The sequence below is a fragment of the Moschus berezovskii genome, chromosome 20 (genome assembly GCF_049115385.1).
Source record: "Moschus berezovskii isolate FMDL1 chromosome 20, NW_MosBer_1.0, whole genome shotgun sequence".
Classification (NCBI taxonomy): Eukaryota; Metazoa; Chordata; class Mammalia; order Artiodactyla; family Moschidae; genus Moschus; species Moschus berezovskii.
Window position 1 is genome coordinate 67,549,396 of NC_142479.1, and position 21,263 is coordinate 67,570,658.

The window sequence follows — 21,263 nt, forward strand, 5'->3', positions numbered from 1 at the left end:
AAACAAGGCTGTCTTGATGCTGAAACCTACCTGGTGTTGCCCTAACTTGTCAGTGCCCTTTGCTAAAAGCATCTTCCTGTGCCATATGGAGCGATAAAAGGCCTGTGCCCTATGCCTTGCCGCCTGCAAAGCAAAAAAAAAAAGTAAAACAAAAAATTGCCTTTTATTTCTGAACCTTAGATATATTTAAGCCAGATACTTAACATGACTGGCTGAGCAAAGCCTGCTGCTCCCACGCAGAGGAAGGCTTCCATGTTCACTCAGACTGATGAATTCCAGGTGGTGAAGCAGGGGTGGGGTGTTCATGGGGAAGACCCCCTGGGGGCAGGGCTCTTCTTAGATAACTTGAAGCTGTGTGCATGATGCTGGTGCTTGACCATGAAACGAAAGTCTCATCCTTAAAATGTGTGTTGTACTTCACAATCCTGGACTGTTGCTTAAAGTAAACGATGTACAAATTTTGAAACACTGTGTCCTGTGTCGTCCTTTTGAGATTGTTTCGGCAATTCTACCTGCTTAGTTGCTTTTTTCTTTGTTACTAATAACCCTGCTAGCCAATGATTTGATGAACCCTTCGAATTAAAACAGACTAAGGAAGGCCCAGAGAGAAGTGGGCGTCTCACTAAAGAAAACAGCGTGAGTTCAGAATGCCAAAGTGAACATTAACTGACATCTGGTAGTAAAATACAGGAGTAATACAGATAACTGGTTTCCAGAACAATTATTAGCCAATATACTTTATTGGTTTTTTAAGTATTTATTTAAATTGGAGGCCAATTACAATATTGTAGTGGTTTTTGCCATACATTGACATGAATCAGCCATGGGTGTATGTATGTTCCCCATCCTGAACCCCCCTCCCCACCCCATCCCTCAGGGTCATCCCAGTGCACCAGCCCTGAGCAACTTGTCTCATGCAGTGAACCTGGACTGGTGATCTGTTTCACAAATGATAATATACCTGTTTCAGTGCTGTTCTCTCAAATACACTTTAGACTCTTCTACCACTTACACTCCTTTGCTGGTGATAATATTAACATTTTAAGTTCTCTCATGCCTACAGGATGCCTCGATGGTGGGTGATCAAAGGAGAGGGCTCCAAAGAAAAGAAGGGTCATGTGGCCAGAAGGGGACAAGGTCACCTGAGACCTGTCAAGTGATACAGGAGACAGGAGATGGAGAAAGCACACTGGGTTCTAGGGAGAAAGTTCCAGATTGAGGTATTAAACGTCCAAACTGGGCCCTGTCCCATGGCTTTTTCGGTCTACCTGTGCAGCATTCCTTGGGCTTGTCATTTGGAAGCTTGATTCCTAACTTTAAGACTTTTGGGGACTTCCTTGGTGGTCCAGTGGCGAAGACTCCACCCTTTCAAGGGGGCACTGGTTGGGGAACTAAGATCCTAGGGGCGTGGCCAAAAAGTTAAAAAAAACTTTAGAAACAGGTCACCTTTAACCACCCCCCACCATGGTTGAAATGACTTAAGCCTGGTGTGTAACCACCAGCTCATTTGACTTAATAAGTATCTCTTTGGGAAGAAAAAGGGTAATCATAGGTTGTGGGGGTGTTGTTTTTCTTCCTTATTATTTTGCAAAACGGTCAGCTGTACTATACAATTTTTCCAGTTTCACTAAAACAGATTAATCCTACAAATAACCTGAGTTAAGGTTTCTGTTACAGCTTAAGAGGCATGAAACCTGCACCTACCTTCTCTCTCACTAACTAGACAGACCTGGGAAAGACAGCTCCCTGATTAATGTCAGGACTGTAACTTGGGTTTAGTTCTCTATGCTATGAAGGTAAGTAGTCCAAAAGAGTTGTGAGGGAGTTCTGCCAGTCATTCTGGTACTATTACAGATTTTTTAAATTCTTCATAAACATGTTTGCTAAGGGTGTTGAATCTTTCCCCTTAGAAAGCTTATGGTTTAGAAAGTGAAGTTGAACTTAAAATGATGATGGCAGAAGAGTCAGCATTTTGATGACAGTCTTGTCTTTTTACACAGTTTTTTTTAGTATTTATTGCTAATACCTAGTCTACTTAACCATTTTAAAATTAGATTACCAGGCTTCCCTTCCTGATGCTTCTGTTCCATTTAGAAGTACTGGGGTGTTCAGAACCCAATGGAACAGAAGCATCAGGAAGGGGAGGGGTGTTCGGGGGGGAAGACAGGAAGATGGGTCAGTCACTCAAATCTGAATCTAGTTTGTAGTAAATATGTGAGCTTCCCTGGTGGCTCAGAAGGTAAAGAATCCGCCTACAGTGCGGGAGACCTGGGTTTGATCCTGGGTTGGGAAGAGGCCCTGGAGGAGGACATGGCAACTCATTCCAGTATTCTTGCCCAGGAAACCCCACGGACAGAAGAGCCTGGCGGGCTACAGTCCATGGGGTCAGAGTTGGACTCGACTGAGTAAGCACAGCATATTTACATGTATTCAGGAAATAACATGAAATCTACGAAAAATTGAGAGTCGACAAAAGTTAGCAGAGACCAGCATTTTCTCAGAGGAGGATATAGCTGAGGAGGAGTCCAGAGAAAAATCAATTCCACAGAAAGGATGGTCCCGATTACCTGAGTCTGGTGGAAAATCGCCTCTTCCAGGTTGAACAGGAGGTTTGAAGTAGACGCTCCCATGTTTCAAGCCAACTCTGGTTTGTGAATTCATCTCTGAGGAGCTGTGCTCCCGTTGTCTTAAGATTCACTCACTTCAGCTACTGGGGGTCCCCGAGGTTCGGGCCTTGGGTTGGTGCTGCCTTGACGCAGCGGGCGAAAGCTCTCCCGTCCCCGCGGGGTGAGCAGGTGTGGGTTCTGAGAAAGCCGGAGCCGGCCCACAGGTTTAAGACGACGCTCCCCAGTATTGAGGACAGTCCAGGGGACCCGGGAAGGTCTGGCCCCGGACGTTTGGGGTGAGGGAGGGCGTCCGCTAGAGCGGAGGGCGGCTGACGTCCACGCAGGCGCACCCTCGGACAGACGCGTGGCGCGGGCGCTGGGGAAGGCCCGGGGCTCCCGCGGGCGGGCGGGCACCCCGGCGCCCATGCAAATCAGCCCGGCCCCGCCCCGCCCGCCGCGGCTCCGGAAGCGGCCATCCCCGCGCCCGGCTCCGCGCGCACACGGGGCCGGTTCCGCGTTTCCCCGGGGCCCCTGCCTCGCGGCGCTGGCGATGGGGACGCCGGCGGGGCGCGCGCGGCCCGTGCGGGTGCTGGTGGACATGGACGGCGTGCTGGCGGACTTCGAGGCCGGCCTGCTGCGGGGCTTCCTCCAACGGTTCCCCGGGGAGCCGCACGTGCCGCTGGAGGAGCGCCGCGGCTTCTTCGCGCTCGAGCAGTACCGGGCGCTGCGCCCCGACCTGGCGGTAGGGAGCGGGTGGATGGGAGGGGTGCGGCGCGAGGGGAGAGGGGAGCCCCGACCCCACAGGACATCCGGGACGGGGAGCTTCTCCTCTGGGTCAGGACTGTCTCTGCACCATGTCCAGACACCTTCCTGTTTAAAATGAACAACTCTCACTTCAGAATCCACACTTGACTTGGGACTAGACAGTCTGGGGGTTGGGGATGTTTCCTTACCGCTAAACAAAATACTCCACCCGGGACTCTGATTTGGGGACCAAAGCCCCCCCAGGAACCTCACCTTTGAGAGTCCTCGTTGTGTGTGTGCGGGGGAGGTGTGTGTGTGTGGGTTGAGGTCTGCTATGATCAGAGCCAGGACGGGAACGCTGTATCTTTCAGGACAAAGTGGCCAGTGTGTATGAAGCCCCAGGCTTTTTCCTAGACTTGGAGCCCATCCCTGGAGCCTTGGAAGCCATGCGGGAGATGAATGACATGCAGGAGTGAGGAAACGCGGCGAGGGGGAGGGGGCTGGGGGGCAGGGGCGGGCGCCACCCCGTCTAATCGTGCCGCGTCCCGGCAGCACCCAGGTCTTCATCTGCACCAGCCCTCTGACGAAGTACGACCACTGTGTGCAGGAGAAGGTGCGGCTGCCCCAGCGCTCCACAGGCAAACTTAGCTTCCTAAATTCTGATTTGTTAAAAGAAACCATCGGGGGGCTTCCCTGGCAGTCCAGAGGTTAAGACTCTGTGCTCCCAATGCAAGGGGGCCCGGGTTCAATCCCTGGCCGGGCTACTGAGATCCCGCATGCTGCATGGCCCAGCCAAAAAAAAAAAAACAAACCCAACACACCAGCAGAAACACAGAAAGTTGGGTGGGGGTAATGGAGGGAGTATCTCACAAGCTGCAGACCCTCCCTCACACCTACTGGCCCTGAGTTCAGAGGCCCATCTTGCCCTACTGACCCTGTGCCCACCTCACAGTACCGCTGGGTGGAGAAGCACCTGGGACGCCAGTTTGTGGAGCGCATTATCTTGACGAGTGACAAGACAGTGATCTCGGGGGACCTACTCATTGATGACAAGGAGGCCATTCAAGGTGGGGAGCCTTTTTCCTTAGCAGCCTCCAGGCATCTGGCCTGCTGGGATTAGGGGGAGGGAGTACAGATAACCAGATTAGGGACTTCGTGTTCCCTGCCTTCCCGCCCAGGTCTAGAGGAGACCCCCAGCTGGGAGCACATCCTGTTCACCTGCTGCCACAACCAGCACCTGGCCCTGCCCCCGCCTCGGAGACGGCTGCGCTCCTGGACCGACAACTGGAGGGAGATTATAGACAGCAAGCGGGGAGCCCTGCCGCCGGACGCCGACGGCCTGGGGCTGCCCCAGCAATGAGGCCGCCCACAGCGGCGGGAGGAGGGCGAGGCAGACGGGCAGGGAAGCCGGGCAGAACCGAGTCCCCGTGCAGCCTGGCAGCTGCGACCCCGCAGCACCGCGCCGGCCGGAAACGCGGTGGGAGAACACGCACCTTTTAAATGAAACGCTTCGGCTCACTGCTCTCTTAAGGCCTTTTATTTGGGAAAGGGAAGGGCCAGGACCCTCCGGGGGGCAGCGGGAATACAGGCCAACGAGGAGGCCTTCACCTCCCTCCCTGTGGGCTCCTTAGTCCATTAGTCCCATAATCCGCCCACCTCCAAGTCCACCCGGACACCGTTCCTCTCGGAGCCGTCTTTCCTTGGTCATGTAAGAGGTCAACCTTAAAGGGGGCCAGGACCTTCTCCTGCGAACCCCAGCTTTCCACGGAGGCCCACACCCCTTCCCCCATGCTGAGCGGTGTACACTGGACTCTGAGCCCTGCACGTCAGCATCTGGTCCCCTCTCCCTTCAGCAGCCCGCTTACTTGCATCCCCGAGGCCCGCCTGAGCCCAGGCGTGTTTCCAGGCACAGGGGCCCCCCTCACTAACTCTGATGGCAGAGAATTCGGGCCAGGGCTTCCAAGCAGGGACCGTGGGGTGGGGAGGGGAGGAGACAGCGCTGGAGGAGTCGGTGCCTGCCTTCTGACGTGTCCTCACCCTCACGGCCACGGTAACAGTCACTGGGCTGGACTCTCAACAGCAGGGGGCACGCTCTGGTCTTTGAGGCGCCCTACCGTGGTGTCTGGCTGACAGATCTGTGCGGATCAACAATTAAGCCAGAGAGTTCTCAGGACCAGCATCCGCCGGGCCGAACGCCCAGCCCGGAGAGCTTGTGGGGCAGGTACCCAGCCTCCACAGATAGGGGTACGACACCACCCTCAGCTTCCCGGAGCCGCGATATAGTTTGAACAACAAGGCTTCTCATTTCTGCGTCTCAAAATGACTCCAGACACCTGTTAGGAGAAAATGCTTCCTTCCTCAAGCTCAGGCAAGTCTCCTAAGCTCCAGGCCCAGGTGTTCCTCAGAAGAAACGCCTTCTGCGAAGCCTCCACGTCCAGGGACCGCGCTGCTTCCTCCGCGAGGGTGGGACCCGGCGCGGGTGGGGTGGGCCAGCACAAGGGCCTCTCAACGAGGTTGAGCGCAGTGGCCCGTGAAAACGGCAGCATCTTTGACTTGCCCATCCTCGAGTCTCAAGGCCTGGCTTCCTCACTCGTCTGGGGCCGCTCATCACAGTGCAAATACCTGCCGTGCCGAGAAAACGCACCTTGAAGACGGCCGAGCGGGCGCCGTTAGCGGGGAAGGCGCGCGCTGGGCGGGCCGCCGCCCCCTCTCCCTGAGCCCCCAGCAGGTTTCAGTCTCCTCCGGCGGGCAGCGGGTCAGGGCTGCTGTGGGGCCTCCGCCCTCGGCAGGGGGATCCCCAGGGCGGCATCCGCTCGCCAGCTGCGGGCCTCGGCCACCTGGCTGGGGGAGCAGAAGTCTTCCAGGAAGATCTGGGCCAGGTTTCGGAGCCGGGCGCTGGCCGACAGGGAGAAGCGCAGCATGCACTGGACCACGGGCCGGGCCGTCAGCTCGGGGTGGGGGTGCGCGCCGGGCGAGCCCAGGCCCATGAGCGCGGTCACGGCGGACAGTACGGTCTCCTCGCTGGGGCTGGACAGGCAGTTGACGATGAGGGGGACGCCCCCCGCTTGCAGGATGTGCTCCCTGTTGGCCCTGTCGGCGCACAGGTTGCAGAGGCCACCTGGGGAAGAGCAAGCGGACTCTGAGGCCTCAGCCCTGGGCCTCCTCCGCCCTCTCCTCCCAGAGAAGTCCCAGGGAAGAGCCAGGCCCCTGAGAAGCTGGCCCAGGGACAAGGGACCCGAAGCCCACCGGATCTCCAGCCCTCGCTTAGGTTCCAGACAGGCTTGCCTGCTACGGCCCAGCCTTCTGGAGGTGGGCACTGAACCTTCTCCCTCTCGGTTCGGCCAGTTTCATGCTTTCCTGGGAACTCCCTGGTGGTCCAGGGTTAGGGCTCCACGCTTTCCCTGCTGAGGGCCTGGTTCGGTCCCTAGCCGGGGAACTAAGATCCCAGATGCATGACCACAATACATATATGCACGCACACACACATATGCACACACATACACATATGTAAGGCGATTGTTTCACAGGTGTACACATACATCAAAACGTATCAAGTTGCCCCCTTTACTTATGTAAAGTTTATCACATGTCAGTTATACCACAATAAAACTGTCAAGAAGGCAAAGTATAAGCCATCTCAATCCTACCACCCACTTGATATTTGCTTTTCATCCCACAATATTTAAATATGTGACTCCATATACCTGATAACAATGTGATCCTCTGCTTACTGTTTTGTAAGCCAGATGCTTTTATTTAACCATGTCCTGTGAACACCTCTCCACACCAATAAATCCACAATCATGGCATGCAGTCAACCCTTTTACCATTTTATGGATACAACATAATTAAGAGGTTAAATATCATCTACCGCCACCACGCCCCCTCCCTCAAGCCATCACTGTTGCTAGGATTCTGGGGGATTAAGAGAAAAGGGCAGAGTGAAGAGACCTGTGGTTCTGGATGGAAGAACCCACCACCGCTCATGTAGTGTGGCCTGACCTTGTAATCTCCCGCCAGCCCAGAGCCCTGGGTGTGGGAAGCCGACTTCCTGTGGCTCCTGGGTGAGCTTCCTGCCATCAGAGCACCCCCACCCTTGGGTTCCTACTCCAAACAGAAGACCAGCTTCCAGCTCATTTGCATAACACAGCCGCCCAGCCCTGCGCAGCCAATGAGGAGTGACTGACAGCCCACCCACTTCCCCCGCCTCTCTAGAAACTGGCAGAGGCTCTGGCTTCTCGCAGCCTCCAGCCCAACCGGGACGTCTTTCCCAGCAAGAGGGGATAGACGCAGCAAGGTGGGGCGCAGGGCTGGCAAAGACCTCCTCCTCCAGGTTCAGCCACCTGCTCCTGAGCAGTACCTGGCTCAGTCTGGGTCCCGCTGAAGGGAAGCTTATAAAGGTTCCATCCACTCAACTTCCAGGGACTTCCCACTGCACCTGGAATAAAGTTCACACTCCCTTCTAGGATCTTCACATGGTGCCACCCTCTTGTTTTTTTTCTATTCTTGTTTCTTTTATTGGTCATACCATGTGGCATGCAGGATCTTAAGTGCCTAAGCAAGATTGAACTGTGCCCCCCATGCACTGGAAGCTCTAACCACTGGATCACCAGGGAAGTCCTGACATGCTTCTGCTGGTAACCAGCATGTCACTGCTCCCTGGACAGTGAGGTTTTCCTGGACCACCACATAAGCCACACCCTGCCGCGTCCAGGCACTTCCTTCATCACCTTGTTTCATTTTCTTCGCATGCTTAGAACTTTGACTGATCAACATGGCTTTTTCTTGCTCACTGACCCCTGAGCCCCACAAGAAGGATACATTCCCAGAGGTCAAGACCCAGGCTGTCTTATTCCCACATCCTGGGTGCTTGGTACAGGGTGCGCTCTACAAACATTTGTTAGAAGGACTGTAAAGCGGTGAGCAGCAGGAAACGGCTGCAGTGCAGATGGTCGGGAGGCTGGACGGGATGGCTCCCCGAGACCCTGCCCACCTGGGACATCTGCGGTTCTGGGATCTCACCGACAGGGGGCCTCTGAGGGGCGGCCCCAGAAGGAGAGGCACTGGTGCAGGGTCCCTGCCCACCTCTCCGGTCACTCCAGTGGAGCCCTTAGCTCAGCCTGGGGCCTCCTTTCCCACCACACTCTTTACTTGTGGTCTGTCCCCATCACTGGGCACCACATGGCAGTCATTTACCTCTGAATCCCGGGGGCCTGCAACTGTGCATTCCTGCTGGGGACAAACATGCTGGGCACATGACTGAGCCCCACAGAGCAAGAGTCATCACCACCCCCACCTGCAAGAAAGAATCTGAGGCCATTGAGTAACTTGCCCAAAGTCTCAGAAGATGGGGAGCCCGCTGACACTCCCAGGGGAAAGGGTGTCCCTGTAGAAGCCATTAGAACAACTAATCCTACCATGGGCGGACACCAGGCTCAGCCGGGCACAAGGACAAGCGGAAACGCCCCGGCAGGACCCCAGCTTTTCACACACAGTGGCACCATCTCTTCTGAGTTGAGTGGAGCTGCAGCCTCCTACCCACACTGCGGACTCAGCTTGGGGGTGGGGGACGGGACTTTGCTCTCAAGGGTGATATGGTGAAAAGCCCGAGTCACTCTCTGGTTTGTGAGTCATCATCGTGTCCAGGTGTGCCTGGGCAGGGCTCCGTCATGGGATAATCAGAGGGCATCTGCAGGAGAATGGGTGCGGGAGGCGGCCTCCCAACAGCCAGCCCCACCTCCTCCATATACAGGCCTGGGAAGCCTCCAGGGATGGATCGGGGGGCTGCCAGCGCTCACCAGCTGCTGGGTCCCCACCCCAAGCAGGGAACTCTTTAAGCCCCTCAGCCTTGCTGGCAGCAACCGTGGAAGATGAAAATGAGCAGTGAAATTCTGGAAATAGAAGGGCTTCAGGGATAAAAAGGCTGAGCAGGAGCGCCCGAGAAGGAGCCAAAAGACCCCCAGGAGTTGAAGAGAAGCCGCAGCCGCTCTGAGTTTTCCTCGGAGCCCACCTCGGTGCACCGGCCCTAAAGAACTAAGGAGGGCTGTGGAAAAAGAGCACCATGGAGTCTGGAAGCGTCCTAAAGAAGGCCCAGCAACAGCGAACCGCTTAGAGAAAGCGGGGTACATCCGCGTGATGAAACATTACACAGTTCTAAAAATCACGTTTTAAGAAAAACAGGTCATTCAGGAAAACGCTCGCTATATAAGGTTAAGGAGGAAAAAAGGACACCAAATGTGTCATAAAATTGCAATTAAAACAAACCAAGTCCGGGGACTCCCTGACCGTCCAGTGCTCAGGACTCTGCTCTTACTGCTGTGGGCCCAGCCTTTATCCCCGGGCGGGGAACTGAAACCCCGAAAACCATGGAGTGCAGCCAAAAAAATAAAAAAGGTCCAGCAAGATGTTACCTCTTCTCAGAGCCTTCCTTGACCACCCTAATCAGTCCCCCTCCCCAGGAGGCCCTCTCCTCACCACCTTCGCTTCTTTTCTTCATACCAAAGAAGGGGGAAAAAAAAGGAAAAAAACAAAAGAAGAAAATATTCATAGATTCTGACAGAGAACTCATATCCAGGATATTTAAAGAACTCCTTCATATCAATAAAAGATGAACAACACAGTAAAAAAAAAAAAAAAAAAAAGAATGAACAAAAGACTTAGACAAACTGCACAAAAGGGCCAATATACGAAAAATGTGCTCGACATTCCTTATCAGAGAAATGAAAATTAAAACCACAGCAAGAGGCCCCTATACACCTGTCCTAACGGAAAACAAAAAGAGACTGACAATAGTAAGTGCTGGCAGAACTACTGGAACTCTCGTGCGCTGGTGGTGAGGAGTGTACATGTCGTAATTACACTGGAAAACTATTTGGTATTGGGGGCGGGAGAAGGGGACGACAGAGAATGAGATGGCTGGATGGCATCACCGACTTGATGGACATGAGTTTGAGTGAACTCTGGGAGTTGGTGATGGACAGGGAGGCCTGGTGTGCTGTGATTCGTGGGGTCGCAGAGTCAGACACGGCTGAGCGACTGAACTGAACTGAACACAGCAGAACATACATCTACCGTGTGTGTGGGTGTGTGTGTACGTATATACATGAATGCGTACGCAAACTCAGTTGTGTCCGACTCTGAGGCCGCATGGACTGTAGCCCACCAGGCTCTTCTGTCCGTGGAATTTTCCAGGCAAGAATACTGGAGTGGGTTGCCATTTCCTCCTCCAGGGGTTCTTCCTGACCCAGGGTTCAAACCCACATCTCCTGCATCGGCAGGAAGATTCCTTACCACCGAGCTACCCGCAAAGCCCATACATCTACCCTGTGACTCAGCAATGCCACTTCTCCCCAGATCTGAGAAAAAAAGAGTGCATACATGTAAGAAATCTACCTGAGACAAACGAGAACCCAATGCATACAAGAACTGATATGCAAGTGGTCATGACGGGCTTTCCTCGTGGCTCAGTGCTGAAGAAGCCTCCCGCCAATGCAGAAGACACGGGTTCAGTCCTGATCTGGGACGATTCCACACGCTGGGGGGCAAATAAGCCCATGCACACGCTACCGAGCCTGTGCTCTGGAGTGCGGAGCTGGAAATACTGAGCCCTCGAGCCGCAGCTACTGAAGCCTACATGCCCTGGAGCCAGTGCTCAGCAACCAAAGAAGCCACTGCAATGAGAAGCCCTCGCCCGGCAACTAGAGAGTAGTCCCCGCTCAGTGCAACTAGACAAAAGCCCGGGGAGCAACGAAGATCCCCACAGCCACAAGTAAATAAAATCTTTAAAATTATCATAACAGCTTTACTCATAAAGGCTCTATAAATAATTCAGAGCTCCACCAGTGGGTGACTGGATGAACAACTTGTGGCCTATTCATACAAAGACAGGAGCTACTGATACTGTAACAATTTGCATTGTTACCTCAGAAACATTATGTTGAGTGAAAAACAGAGAGGCAATTCAAAGAAGCCTGTACCAATCCACTTACCTGAAGTTCAAGAACAGGCAAAACAAATCCATGGGGCTAAAGGTTAGAACAGTGGTTACCTCAGGGTGGAAGACACTAACCGGCAGAGGGTATGAGGGATCCTTTCGGGGAGATGGTAATATTCTGTATCTTGATTTAAGTGCTGGTTACACAGATGTACATACACCTCAATGAACTTGAAAAATCGTCAATCTGGGACTTCCCTGTGGTCCAGTGGTTAAGAATCCACACTTTCACTGCAGGGGTCTCAGGTCTCGATCTCTGGTTGGGAAACTAGGATCCCCCACGCCGTGCGGTGCAGCCAAAAAAAAAAAATCATCAAACTGACACTTAAACCGTGTGCAATTCACTATATGCTGATCCTGCTGCAATTTAAAGGCTGGTTACCACACAGAAAGGAGAACAAGTTCGGACTGGTGGATGAATGTGTTTTGGACAAACCAGGCAGGGCAGAGAGAAAGAGAACAAGGGGCAAAGGCAGGGCCCGTCTGGACGGGGCCACAGAAAGCCCAGGGCGGGTGAAGGAGGACGGGTGCCATGTGGGAGGAGAAAGCTGCGGCTCAGCAAGGCCAGGCAGGGGATCTCAAGTCATGCAGCAAGCAGGGCATCGGTGCGGGGAGGGACAGGACGGCCCCAGCACTGTCCTGGCATGCTGAGGAGTGCTGAGGCAGCACCTGGCGCCCTGGAGGGCTGGGCGAGTCCTTGGAGACACTGGCTGGAGAGGTAGTGTCTGAGCACCCGCCCGCCCCAGGGCACTGGGCTGGCCGCAGTCAATCCCAAGTCAAAATCTTCACTAGGGACTATTTGTTTCGGGGTTTAACTTTAGTATTGGGTTGGTCAAAACGTCCGTAACGTGTTATGCTTTCCACAACATCTTCTTCTTTTTGGCTCTGCCTGGTCTTAGGTGTGGCATGTGGGATCTTTCATTCTTCAGCTGCATCCTGTGAGAGCTTTAGTTCTTTAGTTGCAGCATGTGGGATCTAGTTCCCCAACCAGGGGTCAAACCCTGGAACCCTGCACTTGGGAGCTCAGAGTCTTAGCCAGTGGACCACAGGGAAGTCCCCATGTTTTCCATAATATCTTGTGGAAAAACCCAAATGAACTTTTTGGCCAACCCAATATCTTGAGGTGGTCTTCCCTGGTGGCACAGATGGTAAAGAGTCTGCCTGCAGTGGAAGAGACCTGGGTTCAACCCCTGGGTTGGGAAGATCCCCTGGAGAAGGGAATGGCAACCCACTCAATATTCTTGCCTGGAGAATCCCAGGGACAAAGGAGCCTGGAGGGTTACAGTCCACGGGGACACGAAGAGTCAGACACGACTCAGCAACTAAGCGTGCACACACAAACACCCATAACCAGTCCTAAAGGAGATCGGTCCTGAGTGTTCACTGGAAGGACTGATGCTGAGGCTGAAACTCCAATGCCTTGGCAACCTGATGTGAAGAACTGACTCATTAGAAAAGAGCCTGATGCTGGGAAAGATGGAAGGCAGGAGAAGGGGATGACAGAGGATGAGATGATTGGATGGCATCACCAACTCAATGGACATGAGTCTGGGTAGACTCCGGGAGTTGGTGATGGACAGGGAGGCCTGGCGTGCTGCAGTCCATGGGGTCGCAAAGAGTGGGACACGTTCTCTTGAGAATGGTTCTGACATTTCAGGATGGACACTCAAGGGGCAAACGGCATACAGACAAAGCTACTATTATATGTAAGCAGGCAGGAGACAAATACACACATATGTATATGTTCACATCTGCTGAGTCCATGAGAGGGGAACAGAGGGGAACAGACCAGGATGGTAGTGAGACTTCTCTAAAAACACAGGGTGATACAGTTTTGATTTGATTGATATGTTTTGTATAATCTAAAAAAAAAAGAAAAGAAAAATTTTTTAAAAAATCATGGCTTTTTGCGTTTCTGACCTAGACTTCAATTTTAGAATTTTATTATACAGGGCCATTCCAGCAAGTGAGAGATGATATACCAATAAGCAGCACCGCCTGTGAGAGCAAAATGGAAACAGCCTAAAAGGCCATCCTCAGTCCCGTCCCATCACGCTGATAAGACATCATGCAGTGTTTACAATCAGGCAGCTCTTTAAGGGCTGACACTGCACGTGTGCCAATAGGTGGCGCTAAGGTTTTTCCTGTTTGTTTGTTTCTTTTAAGGGACTTCCCTGGTAGTCCAGTGAGTGGTTAAGATTCTGAGCTCCCAATGTTCGGGGCCATACTGGATCCCAGGTCAGGGAACTAGATCCCACATCCAACAACTAAGACCCAGCACAGCCAAATAAATTTAAAAAAAAAAGGCGGGGGGAGCGGAATATAGATATAGTACACTACCGCATGCGTAAGACAGACAATGTATACATGGTATCAGTCAGTTAGTCAGTTCAGTCGCTCAGTCGTGTCCGACTCTCCGCGACCCCATGAATCATAGCACGCCAGGCCATACGTACAAACATATACGGATTTGTTTATATTTCCTGCAAATATCTCTGGGAGGATACACAAGAAAGTGGTAACAGTGGCTGCCTCCAGAAAAGGCTACAGTTACAGTTTACCACCTGCCCTTTTGAACTCTGTACGGGGTGACTCCGTTATATATTCACAGACATGAATAAAACACACAGGCACACGCTGCTTGTGCCTAGAGCTGAAAGCAAGAGGGGACAGGTCTCTGGCAGTCAGGGAGGGAGGGCAGAGGTGCCTGGAGCCAGCCTTCCCAGGCGGCGCGGGAGGGACTGATGGGACGAGAACCTCAACTTCAGCTCTTTCCTGTCACTAGTGGCGGGCTGGGGAGGTTTTTTTCAAGCCGAAAGATGTGTGATCCCAGGACCCTCAAGGACCAATGAGAGGAGGAGGTTCCCCGGGGACCCCAGAGTTCGGCGGATGGAGCTAGGGCTCTGTGGTGGGCGGAGCTAGCTAAAAATCCCGGGAACGCCCCTGCAGACTCAGGAGAGCCGAGCAAGCAACTCCATTTTTCAAGCCCGAGTTTCTTTATCAGTAAAACGGGCAGAGAGGATCAGATAACGTGTAAGACTCCTCTCTGGCACGCAGGAGACGTGGACCAGGCACGCCCCGGTTTACAGCCCCCGAGAGTGGCCTAGGGCACACCTGCAACCCACACACAGAGAAAGGGCTGGCACACACAGACAGGGGTGAACAGTGAGGACGCAAGCGTCCATGTAACCAGCGCTGAGGTCCAGCACTGAAGCACAGTCAGCCGTCCAGCGCCTCTGCACATTCCTTCCTGATTGAATTCTCCCTCGCAGAGGTGAACCCCTTCCCGACTCGTAATAAACAGGACCTTTTATTTCCTGTGTGGCTTGTGGATCTTAGCTGTCCCATCAGGGACTGAACCTAGGCCATGAGAGTGAAAGCACCGAGTCCTAACCACTGGACCACCAGGGAGTTCCCAGGATCTTCCAAATAATCTTTTTTTTAACCACACACCTGCTTCTAAACGCTATAATTCAGTTCTGCCTCTTTCTGGATTTTATAGAAATGGAAGCATGCTGTACATATTATTACGTGTCTAGCATCATGTGCTTAACACAAAATTACAGGGAGCCGTGCAGATTGTTCATTTACCTTGCTAAGTAGTATGAATATCCACAATATTGATATTCATCCCAGCGTTGACTGATTGCAGGCTGGGGCTATTACAGACAATACCGCTGGTGACATTTTTGCCTATGTGTCTACACGTGCCTGGACCTAGCCCTGTGAATGTAACTGCTGGATCAGGGGGCATGCCTCGCTTCAATTACACTAGACACTGTTTTCCAGAGAGGCGGCTCAGAAGTCATCCACCAGTCTTTTTCAGTACACCACCACCATCTAGTGGCAGCTACGAGTATTGCAGGAAATAGAACACAGGAAAAAGGATTTAACCTGAACTGTGTGGGAGGTGCCTCCTACTTGAACTCTGTTTTGGTAACAAAACTGTCAAGTATTCTGTGATATCCTAGGATTCAGTTTTCATGGAAGCAGAGAGTTATCTCCTGGCTTGTTTACATCTCCACACAGCATCTGGAATGGTGCAGGTGTGCACACACAGCAGGTAAGACAGATTCCACCAGTGGTGCTTCAGGCCAATGCTCTCAAACTGATGCCAAAGCCTGCCAGAGGTTTTATCTGGGGCATGAGCGTGGAATCCTTTCACTCATTTGGGTGTTTACTAAGATCCTGGCTTTGCATCTGGTTCCTGATAATCCACCCACTTCCCATCCTCTGACCCAGTGCCCATCGCCCAGGGGTTCAGTTCAGTTCAGTTCAGTCGCTCAGTCGTGTCCGACTCTCTGCGACCCCATGAATCACAGCACGCCAGGCCTCCCTGTCCATCACCAATTCCCGGAGTTCACTCAAACTCATGTCCACAGAGTCGGTGATGCCATCCAGCCATCTCATTCTCTGTCGTCCCCTTCTCCTCCCTAGCATCAGACTCCCAACCTTTCCTAGCATCAGACTCTTTTCCAGTGAGTCAACTCGTCGCATGAGGTGGCCAAAGTATTGCAGTTTCAGCTTTAGCATCAGTCCTTCCAATGAACACCCAGGACTGATCTCCTTTAGGATGGACTGGTTGGATCTCCTTGGGTACGTCCTCCTAATACTGCCTGGACACCCATTGTGAGGCTAGGGGTCAACTTTCATACCTTTTTCTATCACTCAGTGATCTTTTCCAGAAGGAACAAAGCCCTGGAACAGATGGGTCATGAGACACTATCCCACTTCAGTCTCTGGGAGATGAAGAACTGCTTATCCTCAAAGGGGTCTGGATAGCAGGAGACCATGCAGCTGCAGGCACTTTAGCTCATTTAATTCTCAACAACTCTGTGAGGCAGGTACTGATCCTGCCCACCTGACTGACGATAGGAGAAGGGAAGTCACATGCCCAGAGTTAAGTCACGGAGTGAGGACTTGAACCCAGGCCTGCCTGACCCCAAAGCCCTGCTCCTACCAAACTCATTCTCTTCTGCGCCAACAAACCAACACTGGGTCTGATTCTGCCAAACCGTGGCCATGGGCAATCTTACCGAGTAGTTGTTCCAGAACCAGCCCCACTCAGGGCGCCAGCCCCAAGGAAGGGGCAGGACTCTGCGTGCATGCACGCACTTGCTCCATCCCCTCTTCCCAGACCAAAAAGTCTGAGCATTCAAGACAAACATAAGCAAAGCACTCTGACCTCATGGAGATCACGATCTCAGACCTGCCACCAGAGAGAGAAGATTCAAAGCTACAAAGCACAGCCCAGGATAAGCACTGACAGTGTAGCGCCACAGACATTAACAGGAAAGGAAACGAAAAGAGGAACAAAACAGGCTTCTAAGCACCACTGGGACCTCCAATTTATGCACAATAAACAAGAAAAGAAATTTCATCTGCAGAGGACCCCAGGGAGGGATTCTGTGCTAAGAAAGCTGCTGCTCCTGGGATTGGGGACCTTAGAAAGAAGGAGAAAAAGAGAAGGAAAAAGCGGCTGTGAAGAGGAAAACTGGTGATAAGGATACGAACGATTCTAGACAAAGTGCCTTCACAGACACACAAACATGACAGCTCTGCTCCCCACAGCAGTCCTGCGAGGCAGGCAAGGCTCAGATGAGGAAACGAAGCTCAGAAGAAATAGGACTCATCCACAAGGATCAGCGACGAAGTGAAGTGGGGACCGTGGACTCTAGGGCCAGGGCTTGGTCACCCACCCTGGAAGCCCCCAGCTCAGTGGGCTGGCATCTCAGAGGGCTCCTGCCTTGGGAAAGGTCCTTCCTGATCCTGTAAAAACTCACCTTGGCTGACTGCTCTTTTTAGCAAAGTTTTCTGCAGAGTCGAGGCCCTAGTGGTCCAGTGGTTAACACTCAGCACTGCCACTGCAGGGGGCATAGGTTCGATCCTTGCTCAGGGAACTAAGATCCCACATGGGAAGCACTCCCCTCCACCTCCCAAAATAGTTTCAGTTGGAGGAGATATATCATGGCCTTTTACCATTTACCTCTGTGGTCACTGTTCCCAAAACCCATATCCCATTCTAATAACGAGAAAAATGTCAGGCAATTCCCAGCTGAAGGAAAACCTACAAAATACCTGACCAGTACTTCCTAAAACTGCCAAGGTCATTCACAAAAAGTCTAAAACTGGCACAGCCCAAAGGAGCCTAAATCTAACATAGTATCTTGGGTGGAATCCTGAAACAGTAAAAGGTTATGAAGGAAAAACTAAGGAAATTGGAACAAAGTATGAACTTCAGTTAATAATAATAGGGGTACCCAGGTGGCTCAGTGGCAAAGAATCTGTCTGCCAGTGCAGGAGACGCAGGTTCTGTCCCTGGGTCGGGAAGATCCCCTGGAGAAGAAACGGCAACCCACTCCAGTATTCTTGTCTGGGAAACCCCATGGACAGAGGAGTCTGGCAGGCTACAGCCCATGGGGCTGCAAAGAGTTAGACAGGACTGTAGATATTGGCTTATTAATTTTAACAAGTACCATACTAATGTAAGACGGTAATAAGTAAACTCGGTGTGCATACATAGAAACTCTGTTTTACCTTCGCAATTTTTCTAAAACTGTTATAAAATACCAAGTTTATTTTAAAAGAGAGTGAGAGATTGAGATCTAAGGAACATAACAATCAGATTAAGAGCATGGATCCCGGTTTATACAGAACAACAACAAAAAATGTCCACTTGGGAACTATTAGAGAAGTCTGCCTAACTGGGTATTTGGTGACAATGGAATTATTAAGTTCATTCCCTATGAAGGTAAGCGTCCTTTCACTATGCAGAGAAATGTTCTTTTTTAAAGACACACACTGCAAAAAGAATATTGGTTTTGTTTGCTTTTTGCTGGATCTCAGTTCCCTAACCAGGGATGGAACCCGCTGCCCCAACAGTGGAATAGCAAAGTCCTAATTGCTGGACCACTAGGCAAGTCCCAGGAATGTTGGTTTGCCCTCAGAATAAACTCCAAACTCCCGCCCAGTGCCTAGATCTGAATACCTGTAAACTGGTGCGAGATGCTTTCTAATTTAGCAGCACTAAAGCCCTCTCTCTCACTGAGTACCACTCTGGGCTTCATCACCACAATGGTGCCACATCAGCCTTCCTTCTGGCTCCTCCTGCTCTGGGGTCTTGGCCCGGCCTGTGCCTTCCGGCCAGGGCCAAACCAGAAGTAGTCCCTTCCTCCCCTTGCTCTTCTTCATCAGCCTGTTTTCTTCAGCGCCTCAGCTTTTTAGTGTGTCAACCATGTGTCTCCCTCTCCGTTCCGTTCTGTTTCATGGTTCAGTCGTGTCGGACTCTTTGAGACCCCATGGACTGTAGCCTACCAGGTTTCTCCGTCCATGGGATTCTCCAGGCAAGAATACTGGAGTGGGTTACCGTTTCCTTCTCCAGGGGATCTTCCCGACCCAGGGATCGAACCCGGGTCTCCTGCATCGCAGGCAGACGCTTTAACCTCTGTCTCCCTCTGCTGCTGCTGCTGCTAAGTCACTTCAGTCGTGTCCGACTCTGTGTGACCCCATGGACGGAAGCCCACCAGGCTCCCCCATCCCTGGGATTCTCCAGGCAAGAACACTGGAGTGGGTTGCCATTTTCTTCTCCAATGTGTGAAAGTGAAAAGTGAAAGTCAAGTCGCTCAGTCATGTCCGACCCTTAGCGACCCCATGGACTGCAGCCTACCAGGCTCCTCCATCCATGGGATTTTCCAGGCAAGAGTACTGGAGTGGCTTGCCATTGCCTTCTCCGCTGTCTCCCTCTACTAGAATGTAAATTCCCTGAGGGCAAAGATCTTTTCCCAACTTGTTGGCCATCTCACCAGCATTTAGAACAATACTTTGCTCACACAGTACCCGCCCAACAAACACCTGTTGGGTGAATAATTCAATAGGTCTGAGGCCAGAACAACTACAGGTGCCATAAGCCCTTCCGAGTGACTGCTATTTCTCTTGATGGTGAAACATAAGATAAAGAGGTTTTAAAAGAGCGCTCAACTTTTTTTCCCCCCTCCAAGGGGCTTCAATCCATTCCCATTTATGATCTTACCTCTAACCAAGAGGGAAGGTTCAGTTCAGTTCAGTTCAGTGGCTTAGTCGTGTCCGACTCTCTGCGACCCCATGAATTACAGCACGCCAGGCCTCCCTGTCCATCACCAACTCCCGGAGTACACTCAAATTCATGTCCACAGAGTCGGTGATGCCATCCAGCCATCTCATTCTCCGTCGTCCCCTTCTCCTCCCGCCCCCAACCTTTCCCAGCATCAGAATCTTTTCCAGTGAGTCAACTCGTCGCATGAGGTGGCCAAAGTATTGCAGTTTCAGCTTTAGCATCAGTCCCTCCAATGAACATCCAGGATTGATCTCCTTTAGAATGGACTGGTTGGATCTCCTTGCAGTATAAGGGACTCTCAAGAAACGGTCCTGGGCGTGGGTTCCAGGCCAGACTTAAGCAACCTGTGAACCTGTACACTGTGTGGGCCGCGGAGGCATTACAGACACTACCAAAGTCTGCCTTCGCTGCTGAGAGACGGCCTAAGTTAGGCCCTAAGAGAGCCCTTTCCCAACAACTCACTTCTAACTCGTTACCTCATCACGCACCTAGGAGACCGGCCCATCCTTACCCATAGCAAACTCCACCAGGGTCTCATTCTCCTCCGACAGCGAATCGAGGAATAAATCCAACACCTGCAGCTGCCGCAGATACTGGTAGTTACCGGGGTCATAGGCGAAGTTGGCGAGGTTGGCCAGCACTTGCTCTTTGGCGTCTGCGATGGAGAAGCGGGCAGTGGCGCCAGGGCCGCGGCGGCGGTCGCGGCCGGACCCCAGCCCGGCCCCCCGCCCCCCACCCCGAGGCGCTCACCTTGGCTCTGCGTCTCCTGGAATTCCGTGACCAGCGCCTGCAGGTACCCCAGTCGACCGACGTGGGGGTCTACCTTCGGCTTCTGGGCCATGGGCGGGAGGCGAGGGGCCCCGGGGAGCGGGCGGGAGAGTGTGGAAGGCGAGGCCGGGGAGCGGGGCGAGGACCCCACCTGGTTCCGCGGGGCCGGGGAGGGGAAACAGGTTCCCTTCCTGGCTCCAGGCTCTGCAGCAGCGTGCAGCTGAGACTGGGCTGTGGGAGACGCGATGGAGACTCAGGACCTCGTAGGAGCTGGGACTGAACACCTAAGTCGGGGAGCAGGAGACGAGGACCCACCCGTAAGAGGGAAGGACAGCTCCCAGCTGGGCGGGACGTTCGGCCTGGTTCCGGACTTCCGGGGGAAGCGGCACTTAGCCACGCCCAGAGGGCGGAAGGGGCGGGGCGACGAGGCGGTGGGCGGGGCCGTCGCTGAGCTCGGCGTGCCTGCGCTGCCTGCTTCCAGCGTTTTGTCTCTTGCTGGCGGCGATCCGCCACTTGATGGAAGTGTTAACTGAAGCCTGCGGTTGTGTTGAGGCGAGCCCCTAGGAGCTCAGAAGTTCCGGGGGTCGCCTGCGTGGGGGACTGTCGGGGTAGAAGCACCTTCAGATGCCCCCGCGCTTGGCGATGGGCCGCAGTCCCCGCCCCTCCACCATCAAGGGGCGCCCTGGAAACGCGAGCGACTGCTCCTTGTGTCCCCTCTGGGGGTCTTCTGACACTACCTTCTGGTCCCCAAAAGCCCAGTGAGGACTTCCCCTGGCGGTTCAGTAATTAAGACTGTGCTCCCAGTGGAGGGGACACGATTGGATCCCTGGTGGGGCAACTATGACCCTGTATGCCCGCGGCGATGCCAAGATGAAACCAAGTCAGCGAGCCTGGCATCCTCTGCTCCCCAATCTCGAGCTGAGCCTGCCAGGTGGCGGGGCGCGCCAGGGGCAGCACCATCGGACCCCAGAAATACCACTTAGGTGGCTTTCTGGGTTGTGGGGAGCCCAGAATGCTGAAGCCCTTGTATGTAGTCCTCTCTCAGAGTTTCTCAGGAAGG

At 53.0% G+C, this 21,263-nt stretch overlaps 2 protein-coding genes across 2 annotated transcripts; one reads left to right on the forward strand and one right to left on the reverse strand.

The window, feature by feature from the left end:
* The first annotated feature begins 3,050 nt into the window (after positions 1-3,050).
* NT5C (5', 3'-nucleotidase, cytosolic) lies at positions 3,051-4,871 on the forward strand. The gene is made up of 5 exons (XM_055408626.2): positions 3,051-3,348; positions 3,722-3,822; positions 3,903-3,963; positions 4,303-4,417; positions 4,529-4,871. Exons 1-5 carry the CDS (start codon positions 3,157-3,159, stop codon positions 4,708-4,710), a joined length of 651 nt encoding a protein of 216 aa, XP_055264601.2. The 5' UTR covers positions 3,051-3,156; the 3' UTR covers positions 4,711-4,871.
* A 957-nt stretch (positions 4,872-5,828) lies between these two features.
* Positions 5,829-20,574, reverse strand: ARMC7 (armadillo repeat containing 7). The gene is made up of 3 exons (XM_088829349.1): positions 20,186-20,574; positions 19,947-20,090; positions 5,829-6,468 (listed from the first exon to the last, which is right to left on the reverse strand). Exons 1-3 carry the CDS (start codon positions 20,274-20,276, stop codon positions 6,107-6,109), a joined length of 597 nt encoding a protein of 198 aa, XP_088685475.1. The 5' UTR covers positions 20,277-20,574; the 3' UTR covers positions 5,829-6,106.
* Positions 20,575-21,263: the final 689 nt, after the last annotated feature.

What these genes read in the sequence shown, in the direction of transcription:
- NT5C (XM_055408626.2), top strand. Translation starts at nt 3,157, where the DNA reads ATGGGGACGCCGGCGGGGCGCGCGCGGCCCGTGCGGGTGCTGGTGGAC. An exon ending in CGCTGCGCCCCGACCTGGCG is followed by an intron (nt 3,349 to 3,721) that starts GTAGGGAGCGGG and finishes TGTATCTTTCAG; the next exon opens with GACAAAGTGGCCAGTGTGTA. An exon ending in GAGATGAATGACATGCAGGA is followed by an intron (nt 3,823 to 3,902) that starts GTGAGGAAACGC and finishes GCGTCCCGGCAG; the next exon opens with CACCCAGGTCTTCATCTGCA.
- ARMC7 (XM_088829349.1), bottom strand. Translation starts at nt 20,276, where the DNA reads ATGGCCCAGAAGCCGAAGGTAGACCCCCACGTCGGTCGACTGGGGTAC. An exon ending in CCAGGAGACGCAGAGCCAAG is followed by an intron (nt 20,091 to 20,185) that starts GTGAGCGCCTCG and finishes TCTCCATCGCAG; the next exon opens with ACGCCAAAGAGCAAGTGCTG. An exon ending in CCTGGTGGAGTTTGCTATGG is followed by an intron (nt 6,469 to 19,946) that starts GTAAGGATGGGC and finishes GCTCTTCCCCAG; the next exon opens with GTGGCCTCTGCAACCTGTGC.